Source organism: Mytilus trossulus, chromosome 9, assembly GCF_036588685.1.
Source record: "Mytilus trossulus isolate FHL-02 chromosome 9, PNRI_Mtr1.1.1.hap1, whole genome shotgun sequence".
Lineage (NCBI taxonomy): Eukaryota > Metazoa > Mollusca > Bivalvia > Mytilida > Mytilidae > Mytilus > Mytilus trossulus.
The window spans coordinates 53387866-53404993 of NC_086381.1; the positions used below are offsets into that span (position 1 = coordinate 53387866).

At 30.2% G+C, this 17128-nt stretch overlaps 1 protein-coding gene and 1 long non-coding RNA gene across 2 annotated transcripts; both read right to left on the minus strand.

The window, feature by feature from the left end:
• Window positions 1-1016: 1016 nt before the first annotated feature.
• LOC134683119 (KRR1 small subunit processome component homolog) lies at window positions 1017-15890 on the minus strand. Its single transcript, XM_063542235.1, has 11 exons — window positions 15773-15890; window positions 9253-9452; window positions 8244-8378; window positions 7233-7358; window positions 6555-6638; window positions 6009-6065; window positions 4989-5159; window positions 4194-4271; window positions 3568-3673; window positions 2788-2837; window positions 1017-1754 (listed from the first exon to the last, which is right to left on the minus strand). The coding sequence occupies exons 1-11, from the start codon at window positions 15783-15785 to the stop codon at window positions 1722-1724; spliced, it is 1053 nt and encodes a 350-aa protein (XP_063398305.1). The 5' UTR covers window positions 15786-15890; the 3' UTR covers window positions 1017-1721.
• LOC134683120 (uncharacterized) lies at window positions 7929-8228 on the minus strand. Its single transcript, XR_010100951.1, has 2 exons — window positions 8127-8228; window positions 7929-8046 (listed from the first exon to the last, which is right to left on the minus strand). It is a non-coding gene; the product is annotated as an uncharacterized LOC134683120 (long non-coding RNA).
• Window positions 15891-17128: the final 1238 nt, after the last annotated feature.

A 17128-nucleotide genomic window follows, 5' to 3' on the forward strand; every position in this document is an offset into this window, starting at 1 on the left:
AAGAACGTTTATTAAATGATATGATGAATGTTTCTCCATTTCTTTATGAGAGTACAGTATCAAATATCAGTTTCATAACGGTAAAATATAGAAATACTCCACTTCAGTTCTTGTGACAGAAATAGAATTATCGATCGGCTTTCAGAGAACTCTCGCAAGTTATCAAAATTTGGGAATTCCCTCTGACGTGTTTCTAAATTTATAAAAACACTAAATATAAATACTGTTTAATTCTGATTTTCCGTATTGTTAAAAACACGCATATAAGTCAAGGAAAATATCGCACATAAAGATTATGAGTAAAACATTACAGGAAAGTTGTTTATGTTCAATTGTTTTGCTTGTTTTTACCTTTTAAAGCAAGACAATCATAAGAATCTGAGATGTTGCTGAATGTTTAGAATAAAACGAATGACGTGAGGGAATGTATCATAGGGTCAACGGTAAAAGTCTACAGATTGCTTGACAGCAATCGTATCCCAAAAACATGTCCTCCGAACATAAATAATATGTTACCAATCAAGAAATCCAGCATTTTGACAATGTCAGATTGATCCTTTACCAAGTAGAATTTATCCCTCCCTATGAGATAGATATTTTCACTTGTTACCTGTTTTTATAGGTACAAAAGAACTATATGTATATTTATGTCTATAATAAAAGGGTTGTTTGTTCAATCTTTTCTTAATTTAAGGACAACAGCATGTAAAAAGTTTTCAGTTGAAGATAAGAATTGTGTATAAAGTTTCAGAATTTATAAAAGCAACTAATTAATTTCATGATTTGTCTTCAAATTAGAATTCTGCACCATCTTAAAATCCAGAGTGCTCACATAGATCCAGCATAGCTGAATATAAACAAAATGAAAACGAAACTACTACTGGTATAGTCAAAACTTTCAGACAAACAAGTTAGATCTTTGATGTTGTTCTAAGGGTATTAAGCTGTTCAACCTCTTGTTATATTTGTCATGACAAGGCATAGACAAATATTTAATTGACAATGAACCAATCCAATACATGATGAACTTTTATCTAAATATATATATGTACAGTTTAAACACTGAAATAGTTTTTTTATAGATCATGAAATTGTTAGTGAAATCAAACTCCAATGATACATGTGCATGTTCTAATAAAAAGCCTACTAACCATATTAGCATTATCCTTCCAGAAATTAAAAGGAATTAAAAGAAGCTCAAAATTATCATGAATGTAGTGCCAGATAGGTCCTTAGGCAAACTGATATACAGTTATACATATTACACTTTTATAAATCCCTCTAAAGTGATAAATCTGGGTACTAAAAACTCTATAAACATGTTATGTTCCGATGAATCAGTTTCAATTGCACTATTCTAATAACATGATATATTTAATGCATCCTTATTCAAAGAAAAAAAATTCTTAAGCTGATATTTTCACATTTCTAAAATCATATTATAAAAGTAATGGTATCTACAAATGCTTCTGTTAAGAATTTATGTATGACAACAAAAATGTTTACAAACACATTTCCTATGACATCAAATGAGAACTTGCAATGATCTATGATACACAAATCTTTGTCATATTGAAAACTGCATCAAACAGTTATAAAATTTAACTTTCTAATATTGTTGTCTCGTCAGTATAACTCATGCAGCATATTTTGAAATCTGGAAATGGTGCCATGGTTATTTCTGTTCAACAGTTTTTTCCGTTTAAAATTCATGTTATTTGTCAGGATCCAGATGTTTGACCAATCTTCTTTTTCTGAAAAATACAACATTTACATGTACAACAATTCTTGTCTTAATTTTGGATGTGAATATGACTATTTTTTTCAATCAAATGAAAATTACTTTCTCAATTTAAAAAAAACCCTATGTGTTGGTAGTTGCAGATTTTAAGAATTAAATACAAGTTTAGGATTGTTTACCAGATTTGTTTTAGATATACATATTTAAATCTATTTGGGAAAATATAATTCAATAATATTTCAGAAAATAAAGAAGATAAATGCATTATTAATATCTGGATTTTCAATTCAATTTACAATGAAGCAGTTATATAATTATTCAAAATTATAAAAATCTCTAAGAAATGACCAATTTACTCTTACTATAACTTAAATAAACCTATCTGGCATCTTTGCCAAATATGTAAGTGTCAGGTTAGGCTATAGATATGGTCAAAATAAAAATGAAAACGTTATTCCCATAGGGTTCGAAGGTAACTTATTGAGCCACCATTCAAAACAAGAATATTTGTAAAGGTCTCTTACTCGTCATGCAATCAAATGTATACAGAAAAGACTATTTACTGTGTGAAGAAATGAAATATAAATATTAACAATTTGGATTCCATAATTGCCCTGTTTTTATTTCAGTTGAAACCAAACCAAACATCTTTATGTAAAAGTAATTTCTACAAAATTATGATCAATTGGGTCATGTCAGTTCAGAGAATTTGACCAAATAAAGAAGTTAATGGACAATAAATCACACATAACCTACAATGGATAAATAAAACAAAAGTACCTCTTTTTTCTTTTATTCTAGTTGATTAGAAAAAAACACTTGATAACTTAATACGTATTTTGTCTGGCTTGATAAAAAGATGCAATAAAGCTTATTTATATAGCCATTTCCCTTACAATTCTGATGCTACCTTCATGACCATGCTTATGTTTTACACAGTACGAGACAATTGCTTTTAAAATTAAATAATTTAGGCAAATTGACTTAGTCACAAGAAGTCTAAAAAAAGAACGCAAAATTGGTGTTTTAAACTGACAAACAATTACCTGAGCTTTCTTGATTTTCTTTTTCAACTCTTCAACGTTGACTGTATCATCTAAAATGAAGGAAATATTAAATATGTTACCAAAATTTACAAAGACATTTATAATTACATTACTTTTATATGCTTTCCGTCTTGGAATATGAATTTACTGATGTAAAGAAGCAATTTATTACACACTGAATTTTTGCATTACGTTGGATGGTAATAAATTGAAAGGAATGACTGCATGGTAATGTAGAAATTGTGCTTTCAAGAATGCATACTTCCTAAATGTTTATTTTTAAGGGAGTAATTGCTTTTCAAGTTACAATGGAGCAATATATCAAATTAGATGTGCTTTACATAAGACTTTTCAGTATCCAGTGAAAATCTAGGGGTTTTGATGATGTAGCTTATCTGAGGTTTTTCAATATTAAGAAACAATTATGGATTAATTTCATATTACTCCCTTCATCAAATAAAATAATTTATCTCTATTTTCTCAATTTCTTCCTGGATTTTTCTTATATTATAATTTTCCATATCGCCCTACTCCAGTGATATTAGATTTTCTTAGTTAAGTAGCAAGAGAATGTATGATGTCATAAACCTTATGTGTGATGTTGTTTGGAAAATAGCAATAAACAGATTATCAAAGGTATTTCAAATTCTTGGATATGTATTGGCTACATCATGTATATGTAGCTCTTCAATGGGAATGAATACTCCATCTTGTCTTAAGAATCTTCAAAAATCTATAAATCTTTTAATTAAAAGTGAGTGGGCATTAAATACAACTAACCTGTTTTCTTTAATTTCTTTGCTGCTGATTCTCCCGTCTCCTGTGGAGGAACAAATGCTTGTGCTCTCTTGTCTTGTTTCTTTTCAACTGCTTCTTTCTGTTTTTCCTGAGAAAATTCAACAATACTCATTAAAATTATTTACTGGTTATGTTTTGCTCAATGTTATTGTATTTAAATTCATTGGAATAGCAGACAGGCTATAATTTGAACATTATATTCTGCACATATTTTTTTTGTGTGCAGGTTAAGTGTTCTGAATTAATTTTCTTCTTTTTCTTTATTTAATTCTTGCAATTTTTTTGTGTATTAAAGAGTTTCCAATAAATGCCTGGAAATGTTGTATTGATTGCCATGATCATTGTAATTAATTGCATAAATTACTTTTTGTTTATAGTAAAATAGTTTCATACTAAGTTTTTTCAATGTACAGATCCTCCTTAATTCATTCTCTTTTCAAACAAATAATAAACAAAAAATAATTTTGAAAAAACAGTAACTTAAGAATGGACAATTTGACTATTGTACAATAGATATCTAAAGTACGAACAAATATTTTTTCTAGAACCTTTTAAAAGTATTTTTGTCTGTTTCTATTTTAAAATTGTGTGTATAATTAATTGATTACCTTTTTCTCAGCTTGCCTCCTTGCCTTTTTGGTACTGGGCTTCAGGAAATATTCACCTGAAGCAAGTTCTTTGTCAACCTTAAAGTAGAAGAAATAATTAATTACATCACCATCAATAAAGCAAACAGACCTCCCTCCACCCCAACAATATCACTAAAACTTTTATCATTTGGTTCTAGTCCGTTGGTTAAAGATGCTTATGTTATAATTCATTTAGTGCTTAAAATAGCTACATTACATCACATCATAGCTTAATGGATTCAAAAATGATGACACTCAACATTCAATACTTGTATAGAAGTATGAAAAAGAACTAGGATGAAAATTCTTAATAGAAAGTCCCTAAGCAAATGACTAAATCAAAAGATCAAACACATCTAACGTATGGATAACATCTGTCATATTCCTGACTTGGTACAAGCATTTTCTTGCGTAGAAAATGGTGTGGATTAAACCTGGTTTTATAGATAGCTTAACCTCTCACTTGTATGAAAGGTGCATAAAATTTCATTATATTGACAGCAATAATCCCTCACCCTACACATGAGGGTTGTAATGGGGTACCTTCATGACCATTTTGGTAAAAATTCTTGCCAATTCATGTTAACAGTAATTTTTGGTGTATGACAATAAAATTTACACTTTCTTTTAGACAATAAAAAATCGACAGATTTTGAAGAAGGGACCTCCGACGAACCACGGTAAAGTTTAACCTATTTGACTTAACATTAGCCTAATATGACCATTTGACACATGACGGTAAAGGTAACATCTAAATGACAACAAACAACCTACCTTACTCTCTGGCTGTGGAGGTGGGAAAGGTGTATATATTTTCTTTATTCTCTTCTTCATGGGTTGCTTCCTCTTACTGATATTTTTAGACTTAAATTTTGGCAAAAATCTATCCCAGCTTTCATTTTGTAGTTGAGGATCTTTTGCTAATTCTCTTCTTATCATCAATGTCTACAATTATAGTGCAAGTTATGTCATTTGAATGGTCAGAACATTATCCTCTCACTTGTATAGATAAGTATAATATGGTAAAAAAATTCAGTGTGACTCTTAAAACTCAAACAGTATTACTTAGGCCTTTCATCCTGCAATTATACTAGGTACTCTGATTACAAAATTTGTGCTCAAAACACAAAATCTACAATTATGATTGGTTGAATTTGAGTTTGAATACAATGATCATACTGTATAATTTTATGACCGGAAAGTCTGGCCTTGGAGTCATAAAACTTTCGATCAGGTTTTTGTACTCATATTCCAAATCAACCAATCAAAACGCTGGATTTCATGTTTTCGAGCATGATTTTTGTGGTCTGAGCACTGACCAAAGTTTTATGAATTCAACCCTTGGTATTAGTTTCACATAAATCGTGTTTCATTTGTAACATTGTTTGTAAGTAAATTGTAAATTAAAACAAAAAGCATATATTATCTTATTTTTAACAAATAACTGGTTTATTCACAAAAAAATATAAATTTGAAAACATCATTTACATTGCTGAGTATTGGGTTAAATTTATTTCCTACTTTTCGCTATTCAGGCCATTTCAAAGGTAGTCATTTGATGGATATCTATTGGTTTTCTGTCACTTTGACATTTACCAGAAAGGCTGTCTGTCTATATCAGGTTTTAAGTCTGATGGTGGTTCTCTCCAAGTACTTTGACTTACATAACTAACATTGACTGGCCCAAAGATAGAGTCAAGGGCACTGAAAATGGCATTACACACCAACATACAAACAAAGAAACAAAGTATAACACATTACTGAACTTTTTAGCACACTAAAACTAAGTGTTACCTTTATATTATAAATAGGATGGATATTTTTCATAGTGTCTTCAATGATTTTTCTGACCTGAAAAATAAAACATTTGGCAATTTAAAAAGTTTGAACTTTATAAGCTAACTTATACATATATTCTAATTACTATTTATGGAGTGAGGACTGACTTCTGTAAATATTTTGGAAAAGAAAGTGTTTAAGCCCATTTAATACATGACTTTTTGTTCTTAGTAAACAGGCTTTGGTTTAATTTTATTGACAGACTTAGAACAAATCCTTTGTCAATCACTAGGACTTTTGCTGTTCAGTTTGTCAATGAGTTAAAAAGGTTATTTTTGGGGGCAAGTTCACTACTTTAAATAAATCTAGTACATGTATCATATCATCTTCTACGTGTTGGTTAAATATGTTTGACAAAATGCATTTTTCCCCATCATCTTTTCACATGCTTTTAAAATGGTACCATTGATTAAACAATTATAAAATCATGCATTTTAATATAATAAGATCTTTTAGGTTTATTCAGTTGACTGCCATAGATTGATATTTCTTTTAACTTACATCTCTTAATCCTTTGTGTGGTCCCAAAGCAGACACAGTGTTACCTTGTACCAGAACATAACATTCTGTTAGGAGCTCTATGGCCTGTTGAAATAAAATATGATAAGAGTAGTACAAAGAATCTTCTAAATTACTCAGAATCAAATATGAATAGAAGTAAATAAAGAGGTAAAAAGGAAATCTATGCTATACATGTAGATATAAAATTTGTAATCAAATATTGTAAGTGACAAATATTCATGTCCATGAATTGTATTTCAAAAGCGTACCAATAATTTGAAATGATTGCAGAATCTATCATTTGATGAAAGAATCTATCATTTGATGAAATAACTTTCAAAAATACTTTTTTTTTATAATGTTTTAAGTGTTTTAGTTTTTGAAAAAATATTGGTGTTGTTTAAAATGAAGGTGAGCATTATACATGTTAAAGATAGCTATGCAGTATTGGTTTTGCTCATTGTTAAAGGTTTTACAGTGAATCTAGTAGGTAACATTCTAGTCATTTGGTCTGTGGTGGCGAGTTGTCTCGCTGACAATCATACCACATCTTCTTATTCATATAAAACCCCACAAGCTCAAGATGCTGCTTCAAAATTTTGGTTCAAAATCATGAAACAGTGCTGCCCTACATTATGTGCAACAGAAAAAACTATATCATATGTGTCAATAAATCACCTTTAGTGTAGATCCGTTTGGACCTATGACTCTCTGTCTCCTCTTTACAAATCTTTCTTTATTTCTACAAAGTGATGCTATCTTAATGATGTCACACGCTATATCATTCTCTAGAATCCTTATTGCCTGTAAAATCAATTATCAGACATGAGACGTCTATTGTTATCTAATACACGTAACTTCATTTATAATTTCATAATTATTGACTAGAACAGTCTGTATAAGTTTAATGCAAGAAGATATATTATGCAAATTTTCTAAAGTAAAGAATATTTGCATGGAGTATTCTGGCAAATGTAATCTATACATTTACTACAAAAGGAAGAAAATGGTTTAATTGAGCCGCAACTCCACTGAAACTGTACAAAGTCAGATATATTTGTGATATGACATATAAATGTAGTGTTCTCTACATCCTAAATTTGTCTTTGAACAAACAGAACACACAGATTTTTGAGAAAATATCCAAATATCTATGAGACCATTTTTTGATCTGTGTCTTATACACTTTCATGCATGCTTAGACAATGGCATATATGTTTGAACATTAGTTCTACCGCTGTCAAAATAACTGAATCTGAGAAGAAACTTTTCAAAAGGGAAGTTTAGAAAGTCTAGAAAAATATTGCTATATTAAACAAGAATGTGTCCTCAGTACACAAATGCCCCACTAGCACTTTCATTTTCTATGTTCAGTGGACCGTGACATTGGGATAAAAACTCTAATTTGGCATTAAAATTAGAAAGATCATATCATAGGGAACATGTGTACTAAGTTTGAAGTTGATTGGACTTCAACTTCATCAAAAACTACCTTGACCAAAAACTTCATATCATAGGGAACATGTGTACTAAGTTTGAAGTTGATTGGACTTCAACTTCATCAAAAACTACCTTGACCAAAAACTTTAACCTGAAGCGGGACAGACAGACGAACGGACGGACGGACGCACAGACCAGAAAACATAATGCCCCTCTACTATCATAGGTGGGGCATAAAAACACTTCTACCTGTTCATAAGGGACGCTCCTGGCCAACAACTTGATCAGATCTCTAGCATTGACAATAGAATATGGATCCCAAGTTTTCCTGGTGGTAGATACACTCATACTTCCTTCTACTACATCTAATTCTGCCTTGATTTCCTGAAAAAGATTAAATAGCAAATACTAGTGTTAATAAACAGTTAATATTAATGTTTTTATTGCAGTAATAAAAATTAAAATCACAAAAATACTGAACTCCAAGGAGAACTCAAAATGGAAAGTCCCTTATCAAACTGCAAAATCAAAAGCTCTAAGACATCAAACAAATGGATAACAACGGTCATATTCCAGACTTGGTACAGGCATTTTCTTATGTAGAGAATGGTGGATTAAACCTGGTTTTATGGCTAGTTAAACTGGTATGAGAATGATAATTCATCTGTAAATCTAAATCCAGCACAAAGTCCAAGGACACAGTTATCGTCCTTTGTTTTTTTTGTCTATGAATATAGTCCCTAGTGTAAACAGTGTATAACTTGCAGGTTTTATTTAATACACTTTCCCAATTTTTTCTTGATATTAAATGCATGAAATATTAAGCAGGGGATGTAATTACATGTTAAAAAAATTTGAATGCTGAATCTTTATGTTAAATAGTGATTTGGTCCAGTTCAAAAAGGTCAAATTTTAACACGTCTGAAGCTATCAAACTAAATTTTACACCCCATTAACACAGAATTGTCAATATTTTGATTTAGAGCTGGACGAAGTTTCTATAATTTTTATATTATTTATCTCACTGGTAGTATACTACACTGTAAAAATCTTTTTGAAAGAGAGCAGGTGTGATTTTTGAAATTTGAATTTATTGTCTAAAAAATGCACTACAAAATATCTGTGCTCTTGGGCCACAAGTTTCAAGAAAAATTGGTTAAAATGCTAAAACATGCTTACGGGTAACTGATAAAAATAATACATTTATCCTGAATTAAGAATAACTACATCCATATAATATATATTTTCCAGAACTTACATAGTCCGCTAAAGTTTTCTTAACCAAAGGCCAACATTCTCTCAGGTACTTTTCCCTGTACTTTGGAAATAGTGTAGCAAATGAACTCTCTGCCAGCATGCCATGTTTATTATCTTCTTTTGTTATTCCTGGTTCTTTCCATCCTTTTGGAACTTCTAATAAACTGTCATTATCAACATTTTTTTTCCCCCATTTTTTTTCTGGAATTGAAAAATCAGTTTCATAATTCATTGACATATATATTTGTCAACTACAATATTTTTCAAACAATTTATCAAAATAAAACATCTATTGCCAAGAGCTGTTCTAACTATGGCTTAAGCTGAGCCTTCTCCTGTAGGTAAACTATTGATTAACCGGTCAAAATTGTTATTAATCTCTCTTTTTTTTTTTTATAAAATATGGAGGTAAGCTAAGTTCCTTAAATGATCCAAATTTTAAACCTTGTTACCTAGCATTTTATTGGCTGTTAAATTGTGCATGTTGTGTCTAGATAAATGCCTGTTAGGTATACTATAATCAACTTTCATCTTTGATTTAGTATACAATCATGTGATCTATAAATTACATGTATCATCTTTTTTCACAAAATATGCACTTGAGTTACATCTATCATACTGTATGATGTCACTCATATGTACCTCTAGTGCACATGGTGCATGTTTTGTGAATAGAGAAGGTAAGTTTTTTATGATTATTTGTAAATTCACTCAACATCAGAGTAAAAAGTCATAGCATTAGTATTAATCACAATCTTTAACTTCACTGTTCAGTTCTACAGCTTTAAGAAAACTTATTATTTATAGCTACAGTCAAATATTAGATAGAGTCACAATTCCACTGAAAAGAAAATTGATCATAAATATTATGTACATTTGTATTATGGTTTTAAAGCAATGAGTTGTCATTCTTTCTGACCCTTTCTATAATATACAAATAATTTATTAATTCAATTTGGTTCCAACTGACCCTCGATTCAGCAGCATTTTACAGAAATATAAACAATCTACAATATATTATCAAAATTGTCTGCAATTGACTAAAAAGCATTCTATGGATTACCAATATTTGTGAAAATTAGTTTTTAAACTAATGATGTACATTTACAAATTTGAATTTCATTGACTAGTCCTCCTTACAAAAATATATAAAAAAGTAGACTAATGCTGAGTTCACACGTAATTCGCAGTAACTAATTCGAATTAGTTTAATTCGCATTCAAAACGTTTTACGTCCAAACGTCAATTCTAATTTGAATTGCAATGGGCGTCAAATTCGCTTTACTGTCCAAACGATGTTAACTTTTAATTCATATTAACAAAAGCGTATTTCTAATGCAAATTGGATAATTCGGATTAGCCAATTAGAATCAATTCCAATTAAAATAGAAGAGTGTGTGAAAGTGATTAGGGAATTCGATTCGCATTCGATTCAAATTCAATTCGAATTAAATGTACGTGTAAACGTGGCATTAGATTACCTGGATTTGTCTCCCTTTAATACTTTTATTACTAAAATGACTCCTGCAAGTGAAAAAGAGATGAAAGTATAGATCTGTTACTTTCTGAGGTGAAATTTCTATGATGTCATTTGTAACCTTTCATAGTACAATCATTGATTCAAATATTTTGGTGGATGGCATTTACGATTCAAACAATCCAGATCTTCACATTTAAAAACGATACAAATAGTTAAAACATACAATGAACCCAAAGTCTATGAAGTGGTTAATGTTGGAGGAAATAACCTTCTATTGGTGGGAGTATTTTATATATTTCCCTTGATAAATCATTTTATAATGTCAAATACTATTTATGTCACTTAGTACATGGTGTATCAGACAAAACAACAATTAATTACCTTTATTTCCGGTATTCAATTATAGTTCTCACTATTGGTAGTGTATTTTTTCTTTCCCACTTTCATTCATTTATTGTATTTTAGGGCCAGAAATGAAAAAAGACAGTTTGGATGTTCATTTTATCTGATATATATTAATTAAAGGAGTCATTAGGTCAGGTGTAAACAGGTAATATTTTTTGTTTTCAGAACATCTCTTGACTTGTCAATACGGTATGGATGTGCATAAGCTTAATTTTTGAGCTGTAAATTAAAGGCTCAATTTTCTAAATGTATGATATTTTTACACTTGCACTTTATATTACACACAAAAGTGGCAGTGGGCTATTTTGTAAATTGAATAATCATGTTTATCTGTTAATAATAATCCGAGCTAATGACAATTTGTTAAGGATGTCTGCTGGTCATGTTTTTGAATTCTTGTCATATTTTCGATTTTCTCAGGTTTTATCCATCCAAATGTATTAAATTTTTTTTTACACGACACCCCACTTTTGTCTTCATAAATCTGTTCAATAGATCATTTAAGATTTAGTATTCCAGCGGCATGAAATCCTTGTTATTTTTTCTTGGTTTAAAGGGTAAAAAACAATTCCAATGTTAACAAATAGTAAAGTCTGAAGAAAGCCCTTTTCCCGCCATTTTCTAAATGTCTCGTATTTTGAAAACTACACACGAGACTAATGATTTTATTACTTTATTTTGTTTAAATATCAAAGTTGTTTTCATTTTAAGCAACCACATGAAATCCTTGTTATTTTAAATTAGAGCAGCGGACATCCTTAAATTTAGATTGAAGAATCACAGACATAATTATGGCAGAAGCAAAATAATAAGATTAGAGAAAATTATAACATTTAAACTTTTGATTATTAATCAACTTAATTACTAAACAAAAGAAAAACATTTAAAATTGCACATTAAAGCTAACCCAATAAGTTATTAGCAAATTGAGGAAGATTATATTTAAAGAGATTTAACTACTGTAATCATGGTAATTCAAATATGCTCTTTATCATGTTTATGAAGCACCATTTATGCCAACCTCAGGGCTGTGTCATATGCAACAGGTCACATCACCATGGATATTACTTGATTTATTTTACTTGACTGGACGGGAGTTCTTATGTTGTACTGTTATACCACTGTCCCTGTTAGGGGGAGGGTTGGGATCACGCTAGCATGTTTAACCCAGCCACATTATTTATGTATGTGCCTGTCCCAAGTCAGGAGCCTGTAATTCAGTGGTTGTCGTTTGTTTATTTGTTACAAATTTGTTTTTCGTTCATTTTTTTTTACATAAATCAGGCCGTTAGTTTTCTCGTTTGAATTCTTTTACATTGTCTTATTGGGGCCTTTTATAGCTGACTATGCGGTATGGGCTTTGCTCATTGTTGAAGGCCATATGGTGACCTATAGTTGTTAATGTTTGTGTCATTTTGGTCTTTTGTAGACAGTTGTCTCATTGGCAATCATACCACATCTTCTTTTTTATATTTAACAGGTTCGCTTATTAAAGACCAGTCCATCTATAGACAGGAGTTTTGGGATAAACTTATCGATGAATTCGAAATGCTCATTCATTTGTCAAATATTATAAATTTAGTTCTTTGTACATCTGTTCGGTGACACTGATAGGTGATTAAAGATCAATAATAATTATAACAGCAATCAACCTTATGGCACACATCTTTAAATAGACTTATGCAAATAAAAACAGAAGCTCTGCCTGATCAGTTGATATTACATTGGTAATACTAATACACCTCTGCAAATTTATCACTGTTAAATTTTTGAATCAGTCGATCATTACATTCTGGTAAAATTGTAGATGAGAACAGAACATGACAAAAATCTCTATTTTGTTGATCTTGTATTACTGATCTTTTAATCTGTTTAGTTTGACTTATTGATAGATCTTGCCTTGCTGATAATTTTTTTACGATTTAGACTGTTTATTTATTTAATTATCATAATGAGACATAACAAAAAAATATGTTTCTCTTTAAACATGAGAAAAGGAAAAATTCAAAAAAAATCGTATTTTTTCATCATTTAAATAACTCCTAGTATCTGAGTATAAGAATTAATCTAACAATTTGATGTATATATATGTGGACAATTGGTAGAGCTCATTATTCTGAACATTATTTTTCATTTCAGATTTTCTCTATTTACAGATTGATAACGATTCAAACAATTATATACAAAACTTCCATTTTACCCCTATGTTCTACTTTTAGTGATGTCAGCCATGTTGGTTGATAGGCACATTTTTTAATTAGATACATTTGTACCTTAATCATGTTAATGATGATTGTGGCCAAGTTAAATTTGTCTCAGTCATGTGTCAGTCAGTCAGTAGTTTCAGAGGAGAAGATAGATTTATGCAAAAGATTACAAAAGTTTGTTAAAAATTTACTATGAAGGGCAATAACTTCTAAAGGGATCAATTATTTTAACAATTTTGGTCATGCTGACTTATTTGTAGATCTTATTTTGTTGAAAAATTTTGCAGTACAGTTGCTCCATGGACACAGTTACATGTATCGTCCTTTGGTTTTTGTTGTCTACGAATATAGTCCCTAGTGTAAACAGTGTATAACTTGCATGTTTTATTTAATACACTTTCCCAATTTATTTCTTAATATTAAATGCATGAAATATTAAGTAGGGGGATGTAATTACATGTCAAAAAAATTTGGGTGCTGAAACTTTATGTTAAGTAGTGATTTGGTCCAGTTCTAAAAGGTCAAATTTTATCACGTCTGAAGCTGTCAAACTGAATTTTACACCCCCTTAACACAGAATTGTCAATATTTTGAGTTAGAGCTGGGAGAAGTTTCTATAATTTTGATATTATTTGTCTCACTGGTAGTAAACTACACAGACACTGTAAACATATTTTTGAGAAAGAGCAGGTGCGATTTTTTTAATTTGAATTTATTGTCTTAAAGAAATGCACTACGAAATAACTGTGTTCTCGGGCCAGTTTATCTCTGTCTATTATAATATTCAAAATAATAAGCAAAACTGTAAAATTGCCATAAAATTACCAATTCTACATGTTCTTCGGCAGCAATTCAGTCATCAATAGGGATTGACCAGATGAACATTTTCTTTCTTGACCAGATGGACATTTACATTCGGTCAGATTTGCTTTAAATGCTTTAGTTTCAGAGAATATACATTTTTAAGTCAATCAAAGTGCTTGAAAGCACTGAATGGTAAAGATTGCTTCAATTCATTAGTTGGAAGTATATAAAGATAAATATTGCATTGGTTGTAGTTGATTTAACAGCTATTCTAGGAAAAGGAAGATAACTTAAATTTTTAAAGATGAGGTAAACGATAACACAATTTATATCTTTAGAACAGATATAAGATTTTTTGCACCTTGCAAAAGTTATGTAATTTCTTGACAAGTGTATGTACATTTTGTAACATCATTTTGTGCCATGAATATCTAAGCATATATTACATCGATAAATTTCTGAATGGTCATGGATAAGATGTATAGAATGTTATGAACAATGCACTATATTTTGTGTAGGGCCTAGAAAGGAGTATTTTTTAATCAACAGCATTGTCCTTTATCAGTTATAAATAAAGTTGAATTCTTTGATTTGCTGTTTTATGTCATTCCGGCTAACAAATTGAAAACTGTACAGGCTGTACCTATACGCCTTATTTCAAGTCCAGATTTTTATTATTCTTATTGTCATCTTAGAAAGTCATACTGATTAAAATCCTACAATCGGGAACAATGTGACAATGATTGAATTTAGTAGTGTCAACCCTGTGATTTTTACATGATGACGGCTGTAAAATTGGACCTCTTTATTTTAGTATTATAGATAACGTCACTACTAAAATCCCTAACAACATGAACAACAGAACCAAAATCGGAAACATTACGGTATTTCTGTTTCTAAATTTTAAAAGATTTTGAAGTTAAAATATTACTGCATAAATAGACTGAATGGGATTTCAATCCTGAAATCCCGAGCTAAAAAACACCCGATCTCAAAGTCCCGATAAATGTCCTATCCCCCCTCAAACATCCATCCGGAGAACATGAATCAGGCCAAATGGACTGGATTCAACTAGGAACATATATATACTGTTCCCAGATTCAACACAAGTGGAGAACTAGAGATCTATTAGCTATGCAATGAGGGGGGATAGGACCTTTATCAGGAATCCGGGATCCCATGTTTTTAAGGTCAGGATTTCGGGATTGACCCTTTCGGGATCCTGGAATTCTTTTTTTGAAACCTCTGGATTTCGTGTTTTAAAGTCCAGGATTTCGGGATTCCGTTTTTTTAAGCCTGGGAATTCAGGATCAGGACCCCTCCTACCCTCCCTCTGCAATGATAATTATGTAATCAACTTTATTGGTCTTGAATGTTGCAAGATCAATATATATATGTCTTATACATTATATGTAACCACTGTAATCATTTCTTTAATAGAGTTTACAAAACAAAATAACTAAATCTGGTGCACATTTTGAGTCCATGCCATGGCCATGCATGTAAATTATTTATCAGTTTATAAACAAATGTCAAGATTTCAACTGTTGCAGTGTTGGAAAATAACATATTGAGACCAAAAATAGGTACAAGTAGATGGATAAATGGTTATAACTTGTGCAAACCTTGTCTTTCCATGGTTTGTTTAAATTTCAAAGCATTGTTTTCTTCTTTCTCCCTCACGTTGTTTCTACTTTCAATTTAGTACAAGGATTATTTCCCCTGTATTGAGGGTTACACTAATGTCCTGACAATGTCCTGACAATGACCTGACAATGTCCTGACAGAAATGTAAATGCTGAATACATTTTTATTATTGGAAGGATTTACTTGAAATTTGGAATCAAGCAAGATGAGAACTTATATTTAATAAATAAAATTTAAAAAAAATAAAAAAAAAAATTTAAGAGTTAGAAAACTTGACCTGACCAACTTGACTTTTAAACTACTAATGTTCTGACCGATATGAACGGCTAAAAAATGTTTTATAATTGACAGGATAGACTTCAAATTCGATACCAAGGAAGATTAATACATTTGATACACAAATATAAGAAAAAATAAGAAAAAAAATATTTTCAAGAGTTAGAAAACTTGACCTGACCAACTACGTACTCCCGTGACTAATGTCCTGACCGATGTAAAATGCTAATAACTTTTTTGTTATTTGAAGGTTCGACTTCAAATTTAATGTCAAGGTAGATTATAATACTTAATTTATTGATGCAAGAAAAAGATTAAAAAAGAGAATTTAAAGAGTTCAAAAAGTTGACCTGACCAACGTTGACTCTGCTCTGACTAATGTCCTGACCGATGTAGAAAACTTTTTATTATTAAAAAAAATGACTCAAGTTCCTTACCCAGGAAGATGATAGCAATAAATATAGGAATTTATGAGAGAGAAAATAAAATGCTGAAATTTTTTATTTTTTTATTTTTTTGAAATGTTAGAAAACTTTACCTGACCAACTTGATATTTGTCATGATAAATGTCCCGACCGTTATAAAGATATCAATAACATTTTTGTTATTTATTGAGATATTACCAAGTTAGATATCAGGGAAGATTACAACACTTACTATAAGCCATGTAAAAAAATATTTTAAACTTGACCTCACCAATGTTTACCTTGTCTTGCAATGTTCTGACTGATGAAGAAAAGACAAATATTATAAAACTGTTTTTTTCTCTATCTAAAGACAAAATATACTTAATTCTTTAAAAAATATTGATATTTTTTTTTATTTAAACATAGTTAAGAAAGAACTTGGATACACTTTAAATTATTCGTAATATATGTGTATAAGAAAGGCAAAAGACAGTGACATAATAAAATTATATTTCTGTGTGATTCTAACATAATTTTACTTTGAATGCTTGTAAAAACAATATATCGACATCAAAAGAAGCCCATTTCCTGTCCTTATTTATCATGTTTATGTTATTTGACATGTTTAATCCCTCATTAACTAAACAACAA